The sequence below is a fragment of the Primulina eburnea genome, chromosome 7, assembly GCF_022965805.1.
Source record: "Primulina eburnea isolate SZY01 chromosome 7, ASM2296580v1, whole genome shotgun sequence".
Lineage (NCBI taxonomy): Eukaryota > Viridiplantae > Streptophyta > Magnoliopsida > Lamiales > Gesneriaceae > Primulina > Primulina eburnea.
Genome location: NC_133107.1, coordinates 25,197,238 through 25,212,507, shown reverse-complemented (window position 1 = coordinate 25,212,507; position 15,270 = coordinate 25,197,238). Strand labels below are relative to the sequence as shown.

The window sequence follows — 15,270 nt, the reverse complement described above, 5'->3', positions numbered from 1 at the left end:
AGTCCTCTGTACTCGTGACCTCTCAGACGGCCATTAGTAGCTGTTAATGGTCATCTGCTCAAGCAAGTCGTAGGCTTGACCAGGAGATTTGGCGAAGATCGTGCCACCTACTGCTGCATCCACTGTTTTATGTGTCTGACCATTCAACCCATTATAGAAAAGCTCAATCTGTACCCAGTCTTCAAAACCATGATTCGGGCACCTCCGCAACAACTCTTTGTAACTTTCCAACGCTTCATAAAGCTGCTCAAAGTCAGTTTGCCTGAAAGTACTGATCTCAATATTCAATTGTGCAGACTTTGCAGGGGGAAAAATATTTAGACAGAAATTTCGTTGCCAACTCTTGCCACGTTGTGATGCTCCCCAGCGGCAATGATTGGAGCCATCCTCTTGCTTGGTCCCTGAGAGAAAATGGAAACAAACGCAGTCTAATAATACCCTCAGAAACATTATTAATTTTTACCGTGTCTGTGATCTCCAGGAAGGTCCTTAAATGAACGTGAGGATCAGAAGTGGCAGTTCCTGCAAGTTGTTTCTGTTGAACCATATTTATTAGTGCAGGCTTCAATTCGAAATTGTTTGCGTTTATGGTCCCTCGAGCAATGCCAGAATAATGCGTGTTGATCACTGGTCTGAAGTGGTCTCTGATAGGTATCGCGTCTGGAGGGTTACATCTCGCGTCCTCTCTATTTTCAGCCATTGTTTGAATTTCTTCCCTTCTCGCTTTTCTTAGTCTCCTCGCAGTTCTTTCGATATCTGGATCAAATATAAGCAAATCAGGGCTGTGCGATCTTAGCATGCACTGCAAAACAGAAAAGATTTTAACGTAACAAAATAAATAAATAAAATAAAATCTAAATTAAAGTCAATACTACTTATTAACGATATTAATATGCAATTAAGCAGTTTACTCCCCGCAATGACGCCAAAAACTTGTTGCGTGTTTTCACTACCGCCAGTGTACGATGTCTTGTTTCAGTACTGGTTTGAGTACAGATATCGATCCCACGAAGAGTAATTATTTAAAATTGTATATTAATTACCATAATTGACATAGCTCAACTTTATTTAGACAAATCAAATAGTTGGTTTATTGTAGAACCCGTAAAATGACTACATATAAGCCATGCATAATTCTGGTATTTTAAATTAAAATGATTTTATTGCATGAGTATTAAATGCTTTTCTTTAAAGTTAATTGTTTTATGCAGTAGTTTAATTTTTATCTTTTCAGTTATTTCAGTGCGGTCGGAGTAGAGTTGGAGTTTTGAGATAAAATTTAAGATTTAAAAAATCATTCCCAGAGTTTATTTTAGCTAGCTAATAAGTTAATTTAAGTTAAAAGAATGTTTAAGGAATTATTTAAGTAACTTTGAGGTAAGTAGGAAATAAGTTCATTTAGGTTCCATAATTAAGGGGTTAATTCACTAAATTATTTAAAGGATAGGTAAGGCCCTAAAGGTCTAAAAATACACTAACTAAATAATATTTTGCCTCCATTTATTTGATTAATTTAGGCCACCCCTAGATGATCAACAATTCTTTGACAACTCACCACTTTGACCCATTCCTTGTCATTTCTTAACATGATAATCCTTTCATTTATTTACCACCATTTATTTAATATTAGGTCATTATGCTAGCCTAGTTTAGCATGAGAAATCGGCCACACCCCATCTATTCCTCCAACAACCCTTTTGATATCAAACAAATTCAAAATTCAAAAGAGAGGTAGACTTGATCTTGCCATCCCCTTTATATTGCAACCTTTCCCCTCACTCTCCTAACCATCATTCCTCTCCCCCATAATCAAAATTCTGAGAGCTATTCAGTGTAAACAACGTGAGCATCATAGCAAGAATTAGGAGAGAAAACCGAGAAAGAAAACAAGGTAGCAAAGCTCTCCGTCTCCTCCGCGCCGTGTCGTTGCATTTCATTCGTTTTCTTTTCAAACGAAACCAGGCATGTTTATATTTTTCCTTGCTCTTCAAATCAAGTCATATTTACATTTTTAAACATTATATTATCATCATTTCCATGGCATAACCGAAATATATCAAGAACATTTCGAAAATAAAAGATGCAGAATTTTTCGGTTCCTCTTGTGCTTCACGGTTCCTACGTTTTTGATGGTTTCAGGTATTGGTTCAATTCAAGGCTTCCAAGGATGCTCATAGGCATGTACTAGGATATGTTAGAAACACATTTGTCCATTGGTTCAAGTCCCATGCTAGCCGAAATCCAGAGTTGACAGCAACACCCCATTAAGTGTCTTATTGTGCTCGATTTGTGAATTGTTGTCCATAGAGGAGGTTTCTGATCTTGGCTGCCCTAGGGGCCTATAGCCATGGTTAGAACACCTCCCTAGCATGTCTAAGACGTGACCAAGTCGTCCTTTTGAGGCTTGGTCAATTGTTGCATCGGTTTTTAAATCAAAACACAAGAACAGCCCCTTCCCCTTTTGGCCCTTCTCATTTTACAGCAAGTCTGTTTCGGGTTTTGTGGAATGGTGTGGATCTTGGTTAGCCTATGGCTCTTAGCCAAGGTTCACACCCTACCTATTGATGTCTAGATCATTCCATGGTCAACCAAATGGCCACTAGAATGGTCCGTGACAGCAAGAACCACAGCAACATCCCACGCGCAGAATTTGTGCTCGGTTGGGAAGTATGGTTCGTTTCTGGTGTGATGCGAATTGTGGCTGGCCTAGGGCCCTTAGCCATGGTTCAAATCATTCCATAGGATGTTGGTAAGAGGTTCTGATCGGTGGTTCAAGTCCCAATGGCAATTAGCCTCGCAAACGACGCAAGGAAACCATAGCACAGCTGCTGTATTTTTGTGACAGCAAATTTCTGCGTTGGTTCAGTGGCTCGTTCGGGTTCTTGGTTGGCTTTTAGCCTATGGCCTTGGACTGGACAGTGCCTCATCAAGTTAGGAAGGTCATGTTTTTGGCCTTTCGTGATTCGGATCATTTTTGAGGTCGTACGAGAAATTACAGTGCGATGTGCCAAATTGACTCTCGAAAGAGCGTTTCATGTTTTGGCCTCCATTCACCAAAATTTCGGCCCTTACCATTTTAGGAGCATTATTTCATCATTTTAAGTGTATTTTAATCATGAATAAATGATGGTTCGGTGTTGGTTTGGGTTGGCACGGAGTCATGATTAGATACGAAGTCGTTGGGCGTAATTGTCTCGTTTTTGGATTCAATTACAAAGTTTGGTCAAGAAAAATCATTTGCATATTTTTCATGTTAAATTTAGGTCGCAGCGAGCCTGAGAACGATCCAATCCATGTGGTAAAATATACATGATATTTAATTATATTACGTGCATAAAATTAGAAAATAGTCATTTTTGAGATTTATGCGATATTGCTTGTGGCCATTTCACTATCATGGGAGCATTGTATTATCTGGTAGCCAGTTACCGGTCAGTTAAGTTCAGTTATGTACCACCCAGTACACTGTGACATTAGTCTGATCATACGTTCATTACTTCACCCGGTCGCCAGTTATCGGTCAGTTCAGTGTAAGGGCCACTTGCGTAAACCATAATCTCAACAGAAAATTTATGACATGCTATTTTATTACAGGGCTCCAAAGAGCAAACATTTTCACTGTGATTTTCAGTTAAGTTATGCACGTATTATAATTGCTCATGATAAGTTATTTTTACGTTATGCCTCATGACATGATATTTTTACTCCCATGCAACTTTATTATATTATTTACTTGTTATTTACGATATATGCATGCTGAGTCTCTAGACTCACTAGACTTGATTGTTGTAGGTACTGATGAGGTCGGGACCGAGGGCGAGGACTAGTGAGCTAGCTTGGGTCGGCAGTAGTGGAACCCGATGACCTCATTTTAGCATTTACCATTTCTATGCTCAAACATTTTATTTTGTTGGATTATTCTTAAATTGTTATTTTACCAACAAATATTTACTTCCGCTGCTATTTTGAATATTAAACTTTGTCTATCAGTTGAACTTTGAATGAGACATTTGAATTATTTAATGAGACATTTTAATTATATAAAGAAAATTTAAATATTTTCGCAAATTTTTCAGTCACAAATTTTCGTGCCATTATATTTATAATCAATTCAAATAAAATAACAAATCATGTAATTCTAACACACAGTAGAAATTCACTGAGTAAATAAATCTAGAGACATGATTTCGTCGAGTCTCACCTATGCTAAATTAAATTCGTCTAACATATCATTAATTGCACCATGTTTATTAACCAAGAACTCACAATATTTTCTATTCCCTTTTTCAAGTGATAAATAGAACTGTATAACATATTACCGATTTTAATATGTCTATTCAAAATCATGTAACACGTAATAAATGCAACCAAAGTTCTCTTATGGATTCGCCAAAGTTATACTTCTTTTGCATGTTATAAACATTGACGATGCGATTTCTCCTGTCCTAATTTCGATCGCCTCTCTCGAGTGTTAGATCTCAATTATTAGATCAGACGAATTATGGTCAGTAATCCAAAAGCATTAAAGACAAGAAATCACAAATAAACCCGATGAATTAAATCAATGAAAATTCAAAACGTCAATAACATAGGTTCGACCACGACTACGTCAATCTTTAGAAAATAAAATTAGTTCATGCTCGAAACTAGATCACAACAAAACCTGTTTGTAATCATTAAAACGTAAAGGCAAAGTACCGAATTAGAAACGTGTTGAAAAGAGATAAAAGTGCATCTCCGTGTCCGGATTTAGCGTCTTCAGTCTCCGTTCTTTGCGTTCTGTCGTCCGTATCTTCTCACTTTTTCGCTCCTTTTCTCTATGATATGTCGGCTGCTTGTAGAATTTTTCGGACTCCTAAGAAAACCACGTCGAAACCTATTTGTTGTTGGATATCGCGCCGCGCGCATATGCGCAACAAAGTACGGCGCATTTGCGCGCCTCTTTCTGTATGGAACTGTCTTCTTGCGCGCACATGCGCGCCATTGCTCCGTGTATATGCGCAGAGCCTTCTGCCTGGGTCGCGCATGTGCGCTGCTTGAGAGGCGCATGTGCCCTGATCTTTCTGTCCTAGTCGCGCATGTGCATGAAAATAAATCACGCAGATGCACGATGCAATGACCTCAGCACTTGCTTTGCTCACACTTCTTCTCCTAAGCGCCATTTTAGTTCATTTTCACGCCCATGTCGTAGTCTTACCTAAATTCCTGTAACCATACCAAAAATAACAAAAACGCATAATTCTGCCCAAGAAAACTTACAATCTATATGAGTTGTAAGGATAATTTAAGTGCACAAAATGCACTTATCAGGGGACTAACAGCCTATCAAGGCTATCCCTTTGGAAGCTATTCCAACTGAATCCTCAAATAAGGATCAGTTGCCTCTATCTGCCATTCTACCGAAGAAGAAATTCACCGAATCAGGTGACAAGACGAAACTTGGTGGAGATAAAGCTCCATTGATCATTATCTCTGGCTACACCTCTCTACCTATTTCCAGACCAAAGGGGATAGTGATCAGAGAACAATTTGACGCGACTACATCAGGATTGAGCATTCCTCATGCCCTGACTGACTATAAAGGCAGGGCAATATAAAGAAGAGCCCAGGCGAACCAATGCCATCCAAATGCACATCGATCTCATTTGGCAAGAGATCGATGAATTCTCATAAAACAAGCTCAATGTAATGCCCGAGAATTATAGAAATGATAAACCAAGATTATTAATCTTCATTAACGTAGACTTGGAAGATATGAGAATGCATGAAATGCAAGGAGGGAAGAAAAGACATGAGAAAATAGGGTTTGCAAGACCGCACCCGCGGTGCAAACATGACCGCCCCCGCGGTCATAAATTATGAAATTTTTTAAGAAAGGCCGTAGCCACACCGCACCCGCGGTGTGGCTACAGTAGGGTGACCGCACCCGCGGTAAGAACAAGACCGCACCCGTGGTCGTTGGATTTTTGAAAATGAAAAACTGCCGAAGCTTGAGCGCACCCGCGCTGCTGAATATACCGCACCTGCGGTCATGCGTGTTGAGTGAAAAATGATAACGCTTGTCTATTGCCATGCATTCATATATAGGTGTCCTTCGTTCCTTCATTCTCCAGCAGATATGACCGAGGAAAACTAGGGAGAAACTTCAATTCCTTTATATCTTAGAATTGTGATTTTGAATGTTCTAGTTGTCCGATTTTCGATACGAGGTTATTTCCGTGATCCTTTCATCAAGAACTACAAGAGGATGTAAGTTTCTTTAAATTACAGCATAGTTTGAAGTTTAGATGTTGGGGAAATTTTAATATAATTCTTATTATGTGTTCTTGATATGTTGGACACTGGATATTTACAATCGGATCGAAGAATAGACATCGTATGCCATTGATAGTAATTTCCAGCATGTTTTGAGTTGTATATATATGCAGATTTTAAGAAATTATGATTGTGGTTATTGATGTTATGATTTGTGGATCATATACTGATTTTTGGTGGAATTACCAGCATCGAGAACTACGTCGTTATGCCATGGAAATTGTACAGAAAATGATTATTGAATTGTATAAGATTTGCCTTGAGTAGTATGTTGACATGGTACTCCTCTATATTGCCAATTCAGATTGATATGGATCATATTCAGTATTGATTGAGATTGATCAGATTCAATAAGGATTTCGATTATACCGTGATATCGTCGATATGAATTTGAATTGTATCTTGTTCAGATCTTGATCAGATTATGTACTGAGTTGAGTATTGATCAGAACAGATTGTGTATTGAGTTATTCACTGATACAGCGTATTCGATATTGTCATTTCAGATCGATATGGACAGATTTGAATACAGGTCATCGTCTTCGTCAGACAGGAACGACAAAGGTATAATTCATGTGATATTCTGGAAGATACAACTCAAATAAGATCCCATTTGAGTTTCCCAACAAAATCACATACTAGAATTATTATGTTTTAGTGACACCTCCAACAAATATCGTCTATTCCAATGTCGTCTTAAACTTCCTGACATTTTTCAATGTCATTATAAGACGTTAATGACAACGTCATACATGTTACTAATTATTTATATAATGACAATTTTAAATGTCAGAAAAACTCATGTTTTTAAGACATTTATACATGCCATGCTATTATAGCAATAATGACAAATTTATATGTCAGGTGACATAATTTATAATGACAACTAAAAGTGTCGTGTATATTATTTATAGTGACAATAAAAAATGTCACTAATGATATGTTATAAGGTTAATTTAAAATGTCTCATTTTGTAATCTGTAATGACACTTACAAATTTCTTCTATACTAGTATAAGGAAATTGAAAATTGTCATTAATAGCTGTTTATAATGACTTTTTGAAATGTCTCCATATGAGTTTTACCATGACATTTTTTATGTACATGATTTAATGTTCTATTGTGACATAAAAAATGTCATATTTTATGAAATGCCATCGATTTTAAATATTTTCATGATATAATATTCAAGGATATAACAAATTAACATAAATACAAATACAAAATTTTAAAATAGAAATTAAATTGCTAATCAATAATTGTCATTAATTTTGCAATCATTAATGTGTAAGACCGACAAATTTGTCTCTCGAAAAACATCTATATCCCAACAAATGTACCAAATGTATTTAGTTTAAGAATTAACAAATAACTAAGTCTTCTAAAGCAAAACATCAGCAAACTTGTGACGCATCTTCATATTCAACCATCTCATCTTAATCAAAATCCAATATTCTTGTCACCTACAATAAAAATTCATATATTTGTACGAATGAAATAAAATTAAAGAAACACAAAATAGAAGAGATTAAAATTTAATTCCAACTAGTGAATATCATACCAAATAATAAACTGGAAAATTATTATTTATCCAAATGCACCTAGTAGAAATCTTCCTCATTAACTGTCAACTGCAAATATAATTGATATTGGTTTAAAAAGATACTAACATGACGGACATAATAATAAATACTAGTTAATTGAAAAGTTGAATATCATACCAAATGACAAGGCCAAGCTATCATTCCTCCAAGTGTATCCCCAACCTTTTGTAAAAGATCATATGGCCTAATCAAACTCTCTTACCGTTCTAGGACAACTAGAACTTGTATTTCACACCAATTTTGTCCCAACGCCTGTCTTCCTACTTCGGTATTTGGATCCATGCTACGAACCACTCCTTTTGCCACAATTTTCGTCGAATCAAATAAACATTTTTTTGAGACAGAACATCCAATCTACGTGAAAGTGCAAAAGAGAAAGTTTTGATAAAAACAATTATAAAGTACAATCATCAACAACCATTATGCTAATGAGTATGTCCAGCTAGCCAGAAAACAAAAAAACATAAAGAAACATCATTCAAATTAGTTAACTCATGACAGCAAACTATCCAGAAAAGTTAAACAATATGGAACACAAATTAAACACATTCAAACGGTACTAAAGACCAGTTTCTTCCATACCATTTTTTACTCACTAATCTTTCAAAGAAGAATCCTATCAGACTATGTATTGAATAGGTGCGCCAGACCTACTAGATGATCTAACGTATATTCTTAAACCTAAAAGCCAATGCTGAATCAATAAAGTACTAACTCAATATAATAATAAAGTAATAAAACTAGAAAAAAGACTTTACCCTTGGAGATAATGGACTATTTGAGGATGTTGTGTGTTGTATATTGTTGTAATTTGAACCAAGATTTTGGTTTGGTTGACTGCAAACCTTTGATTCTAACATTGCAATGTGTTGGCCTTGTTTTCTAATTTGCTCATCCATTTTTTCTAACTTTGTCTTTTGCTCCATCACTATTCGATTGCATGTACTACGGCTTGGAACTTCTCCCCATAAATCAGATGGGTTAACACCATCACCAAGCATACGCACTCGGCCTGATCTTTCTGGTCCAATGATTTGAGCAAATACGCCATTTTGACCAATTTGATCATACTCATCTTCAGGAAGTTGATTTTCTAGTTCTTTCATTGCAGCCTTCACCAAAAAATCAAAATCCATAATGTATTCATTTTGATTATGAAAACAAATATCTTTGAAAGTAATCTAGTTGAAGTTTATAAAACAACTTACCAATTTTTCTGCCACAATGTTTCCTGAGGGACTTCCATTAGCATGAGTGAAACAGGCATGAAATAATTCAACTCTTGATGGAGGTCGCCCTTTTTCTTTTTTCTAATATGTAATTTGTTAAAAGTTTGTAGATTCTAATGCATGTAGAATTATAAGATTAATAAGATAAATTACCAATTTTTGTTGCACTTGAGCGAAAGATCTTCTTCCAGTTGTCTGATTCATTATCTTTTGGTTCCGAGCAATCTTATTTTTTTCACTTCTCTCCTGATACATTAAATTCAACTTGGTACACAAGACAAATGTCTACACGAACATTTTTCTAAACATATAAAATATTGTATACCTTTGATTTTTCTGAGTTCCACTGAGCAACTAGTTTCACATATTGTTCTACAAAAGCTCTTTTATCTCTTTCTTCAAGAAGAACTTGTGTAATGCCCGAGATTTAATTACTGCAATCAGATGTTGATAAGTTGGTAGACTTGAGGTTATAGGAGCTCACGTGGAAAAGCCGGGTGTCGGTGCAAGACAAACAAGAATTTTGTACAGAACTCGTGGCGCCCGAGCGGTAGAAAGAGACCGCCCGAGCGCCAATGCACCATAAGTTGGGATTTCAGACAGAAAGTGCGGTGCCCGAGCGGTAGAAAACTACCGCCCGAGCGCCAATGGATAATAGGCCATGCATCCGGACAGAAAGTGCCGCGCTCGAGCGGTACTTTCTTACCGCCCGAGCGCGAGATGTGGAATTGGTGGGATGAGCCACTTGCCTTGTTGCATGAGCGAGGTATATATATATATATATATAGAAAGAGAGAAACCAAGAGATTGGTTATGTAACTTGTCGGTTCCTGAATGGAAATGAGATTACATTTCCAAGGATATCGTGATGAAGTTACTGCATTCCTCTCGGAATTGAGTATTGATTGAGTTAGGAATGACAGACTGACCCAGTCTGCGAGTGTTAAACCGTACATGAAGATGTACAAATATGATATATTACTGAGATTCTGTCAGAAAAGTGATTAGATTTCACGGAGTGTGGAGAGTTATATTAGATCGTGATTTTGGTTGATTTTGCACGTTGGACAGAATGTACCATAAGAGTTAGATATTAGATTATATCTGAATACTGAATAGTATTCACTACCTAATGGACAGTCAGAGTGGATTATCCAGATTTCGGAGAATATGCTAAAAGCTGTAATGCTTGATTTTAACACTGAATGGTAAGATTCATTGCCATTTTGTGAATTTTCGTACAACAACAGCTATCAAACGAGTATTGAGATAACTCCTTTCGAAGCGTTGTACGGAAAGATATATGGATTTTCTCTTTATTGAAATAATATCTCTGAAGTTCTTGAGATTGAATCTGAAATTGTCAGAGATATGACTGAGAAGATGAAGCTAATTCAGAAGAAAATGAAAACAGCTCATAATAAATAGACTGAATATGCCAATTTGGGACGATGACTGTTGGTATTTGAGACCAAAGATCGAATATATCTTTGATTGAGATAAACAGACTTAATAACAACTGATGGTGTTGAGCTGTTACGAACTTTTCACTGGGTATATACAGATGTTGTATAACCAGTATTGCGAGATTGACTTTATCCGAGCTATTTCAAGAAATAGAACTTGATATGAGATTGAAATTTCAGAACAGATTCATTGAGATGAGTCTCTGATTTAAACTCTGTATACATTTCTTCTGACATATCTGAATTGATTACTTGCGAGTTCGAGGACGAACTCAGATCTAAGAGGGGGAGAAATGTAATGCCCGAGATTTAATTACTGCAATCAGATGTTGATAAATTGGTAGACTTGAGGTTATAGGAGCTCACGTGGAAAAGCCGGGCGTCGGTGCAAGACAAACAAGAATTTTGTACAGAACTCGTGGCGCCCGAGCGGTACAAAGAGACCGCCTGAGCGCCAATGCACCATAAGTTGGGATTTCAGACAGAGAGTGTGGCGCCCGAGCGGTAGAAAACTACCGCCCGAGCGCCAATGGATAATAGGCCATGCATCCGGACAGAAAGTGCCGCGCTCGAGCGGTACTTTCTTACCGCCCGAGCGCGAGACGTGGAATTGGTGGGATGAGCCACTTGCCTTGTTGCATGCGCGAGGTATATATATATATATATATAAATATATATATATATATATATATATATATATATATATATATATATATATATATATATATATATATATATACATGCAATTCATTTAAGAATTCAGACGGAAAGAAATCGGGAAAGGGTTCTGGAAAATAATTGAAAAATCCTTACGCCTTTTGTGAGAAATCCGTCCGTCCGATTTTGAATCCGATTGCGGTACTATGTTCCTATCGACGTAGGCTACCACTGGACACTGAGTATTGACAGGCTTGGGGTTCAAGACTTCGACAGAGCCAGAGTATCAGAAAGAAAGGTATAAATTAATGTTGAGTTGGGATTGCACAACTCCAGGAAGGTTTGACTCGAGTTTCCCCAAATCACATACTTAGTTTATTACATTGATTCTTGTAATTGATGAGATTGATGTTTGTTGTCTACTGATTTATAGCCAGTGCATATATTGACTACTAAGTCGTTGAGTCATAGGCTGATTCGCCTAGTCACCGACTGATTCGTCTGGTTATTGACTGATTCGTCTAATTATTGACTGATTCGTCTAATTATACCGAAGACAACATTTCGAACCAGGTATGGACATTATGAATTTATTGTCATGCCTTTTGGTTTAACCAATGCTCCGGCGGTATTTATGGGATTGATGAATCAAATCTTTCAGAGGTATTTGGTTGATTTTGTTATTGTCTTTATCGACGACATTCTGGTGTATTCTAAGAACAGGAATGAGCATGCAGAACATCTCAGAATTGTGTTGCAGACACTGAGAAATGAGAGACTGTATGCCAAATTCTCAAAGTGTGAGTTTTGGTTGAATCGAGTTGTCTTTTTGGGACATATCATATCTGGAGATGGTATCTCTGTAGATCCGAGTAAAGTGGAAGCTGTGATCAGTTGGTCAAGACCGACTTCTGTACCAGAAATACGCAGTTTCATGGGTCTAGCAGGATACTATAGACGATTCATCCAAGATTTCTCCCGTATTGCCAAGCCAATCACACAATTGACACAGAAGAATGCGCCATTCCTATGGTCTGAGGAGTGTGAGTCTAGCTTTCTAGAATTGAAGAAGAGGCTGACCAGTGCACCTGTCTTGATGATTCCTTCAGGTACGGGTGATTTCGTTGTATATTGTGATGCCTCTCACAGAGGTTTGGGATGTGTTTTAATGCAACGAGGGCATGTGGTCGCATATGCATCAAGACAGCTGAAGACTCACGAGACTCGATACCCCATTCATGATCTTGAATTGGCGGCTATCGTCTTTGCACTGAAGATCTGGCGTCATTATCTTTATGGCGAGAAATTCGAGATCTATTCAGACCATAAAAGCCTAAAGTACTTGTTCTCTCAGTCGGAATTGAACATGAGACAGCGTTGATGGCTTGATCTGTTAAAGGACTTTGATTGCGAGATCAAATATTATCCAGGGAAGTCAAATGCAGCAGCAGATGCCTTGAGTCGTAAGGTATGTTCTTTGTCCTTATCGACGATAGGTGTTACAAAGCTAGTTGAGCATTGCTGTTTCTCTGGATTAGAATTTAATACAGACAGGAGGCCACTACGACTTACTGCTATTCAAGTTGAGCCTAACTTGATCAGGAGAATCAAAGACGCTCAACGAACCGATCAGAATGTGCAAAGATCGATTCAAATGGTCAGATCAGGGCATTTGTCAGAATATCGGGTGCGTGATCATGTACTTTACGTCAATAACCGTCTTGTTGTGCCAGATGTTTCAGATTTGAAGCATCAGATTATGTCCGAAGCGCACTGCAGTCGGTTCAGCATTCACCCTGGGGGCAGAAAGATGTATAATGATTTGAAGACACAGTTCTGGTGGAAACAGATGAAGTCAGACATCGCCGAATATGTGTCTAAATGTCTGAATTGCCAACAGGTGAAGGCCGAGAGGAAGAAGCCCGGAGGGTTACTTCAGAGTTTGTCTATTCCAGAATGGAAATGGGATCACATTTCCATGGATTTTGTGACGAAGTTACCACGATCATCCAGAGGCTGCGATGCGATTTGGGTTATTATTGACAGATTGACCAAATCTGCTTGTTTCATTCCGTACAAAATGACGTATCGGCATGATCAGATGGCGGAGATATATGTTCGAGAGGTAGTCAGATTACATGGTGTGCCGAAGTCTATCGTCTCAGATCGTGATCCACGATTCACTTCGCACTTTTGGCACAGTTTACAGCAGGCTTTAGGTACTACATTGCACCTGAGTACTGCGTATCATCCTCAGACAGACGGACAGTCAGAGCGGACTATCCAGACTCTAGAGGATATGTTGAGAGCCGTAGTGCTAGATTTTGGCACTAGTTGGCAAGATTCTCTATCTCTTTGCGAATTCTCTTATAATAATAGCTATCAGACGAGTATCGAGATGGCACCGTTTGAAGCTTTGTATGGCAAGAAGTGCAGATCTCCGCTATACTGGGATGACGTTTCAGAAGTACCCGAACTTGGGCCAGATATGATTCGTGACATGACAGAGAAGGTGAAACTCATTCAGAAGAGGATGAAGACGGCACTAGATCGACAAGCTAAGTATGCCAATATCAGACGTAGACCGTTAGTATTCGAGGCAGGAGATAGAGTATTCTTAAAAATTTCTCCATTCAGAGGCGTGGTGCGATTTGGCAAACGCGGGAAACTATCTCCTCGATACATTGGTCCTTACAAGATTCTTGAGAAGATTGGCGATCGAGCTTATCGACTTGCACTTCCACCTTCTCTATCCGGGATACATGATGTCTTTCATGTATCGATGTTGCGAAGATATATGCCAGATATTTCTCATGTCATTCATCCTGACGAAGCGGAACTTGATCAGACTTTAAGCTACGTGGAGCAACCGATACAGATCCTTGATCGGAAAGAAAAGAAGCTCAGAACGAAGATTATTCCCTTAGTAAAAGTCCAATGGAGTCGTCATGGCATCGAAGAAGCGACTTGGGAGACAGAAGCAGATATGCGACAGAAACATCCCGAGTTATTTTCATGATGTAAGTAATTGTCAGTCTTGATTATATTACTTGTCATGTATGTTTAATAATTGCCTACGATTTCGAGGGCGAAATCATTTCTTAGAGGGGGAGAAATGTAAGGCTCGAAGATTTAGTTATCATAATCAGACAAATTTGTTAAGAATTAAGATGATTATAGATATATTTTATTGGATTTAAAAAGAAGGCAAAATGTACAAAAGAGATGAGAAAGGTCGAAGCTCCAGCGCACATGCGCGAAGATATGCGCGCACTTGCGCGTAAATTCCAGTAGCTTCGGCGCACGTGCGCGAGATAATGCGCGCATATGCGCGATCCTTCCAGCAGCTATGGCGCACATGCGCGAGTTTAGCCGCGCATATGCGCGGTTGGTCCAGAAGCTTGGGCGCATATGCGCGAAAGGAACGGCGCATATGCGCGAGGTGTTGAATTGCCGAGACAGTAGGTCTCGCGCACATGCGCGAGTAATGCCGCGCATATGCGCGAGACGTGTAATGCAAAGGATTTGCCATGTGTGTGTAGGCATGCAAGGTATATATATATGTTGGCCTTTCTTTGGCCATTTCATCAGAGGAACAACCGAGGAAGCTTAGGAGAAAAGGGTAAGGTGATTTCATCCTAGAATCAAGATTGTGTCACTGTTACATATCCAAACTAAAATCTAAATAGAGATTTGAGCTCCTCTCATTGTTAGCTACAAAGTGATGTAAGTATTGTTCAATTCCAGCATGTTTTGAGAATTACATATTGGGGAAATGCTGATATGCTTATATATATGTGTTCTTGAGAGAATTGTTATCGTAGAAACGCAACCGGATCGAATAACGGATGTTGGATACGATTATTACTCTTTTCCAGCATGTTTAGAGCTAAGATTATACAAGATCTGAGTATTATCTTATGTGTATGAGAACAATTCATGTGTATGAGAATAATCATGAATTGAGAATGATACAATGTTGACTAGGGAGATTTGGAT

The 15,270-nt window shown here is 38.1% G+C and overlaps 1 protein-coding gene across 1 annotated transcript; it reads right to left on the bottom strand.

Moving 5' to 3' along the window:
- Nucleotides 1-7,932: 7,932 nt before the first annotated feature.
- LOC140836196 (uncharacterized) lies at nucleotides 7,933-9,559 on the bottom strand. The gene is made up of 5 exons (XM_073201585.1): nucleotides 9,474-9,559; nucleotides 9,302-9,394; nucleotides 9,128-9,229; nucleotides 8,678-9,031; nucleotides 7,933-8,273 (listed from the first exon to the last, which is right to left on the bottom strand). The coding sequence occupies exons 2-5, from the start codon at nucleotides 9,350-9,352 to the stop codon at nucleotides 8,118-8,120; spliced, it is 663 nt and encodes a 220-aa protein (XP_073057686.1). The 5' UTR covers nucleotides 9,353-9,394; nucleotides 9,474-9,559; the 3' UTR covers nucleotides 7,933-8,117.
- Between the last annotated feature and the right edge of the window lie 5,711 nt (nucleotides 9,560-15,270).

What these genes read in the sequence shown, in the direction of transcription:
- LOC140836196 (XM_073201585.1), bottom strand. Translation starts at nt 9,352, where the DNA reads ATGAATCAGACAACTGGAAGAAGATCTTTCGCTCAAGTGCAACAAAAA. An exon ending in CTCAAGTGCAACAAAAATTG is followed by an intron (nt 9,230 to 9,301) that starts GTAATTTATCTT and finishes ATTACATATTAG; the next exon opens with AAAAAAGAAAAAGGGCGACC. An exon ending in ACATTGTGGCAGAAAAATTG is followed by an intron (nt 9,032 to 9,127) that starts GTAAGTTGTTTT and finishes TTTTTGGTGAAG; the next exon opens with GCTGCAATGAAAGAACTAGA.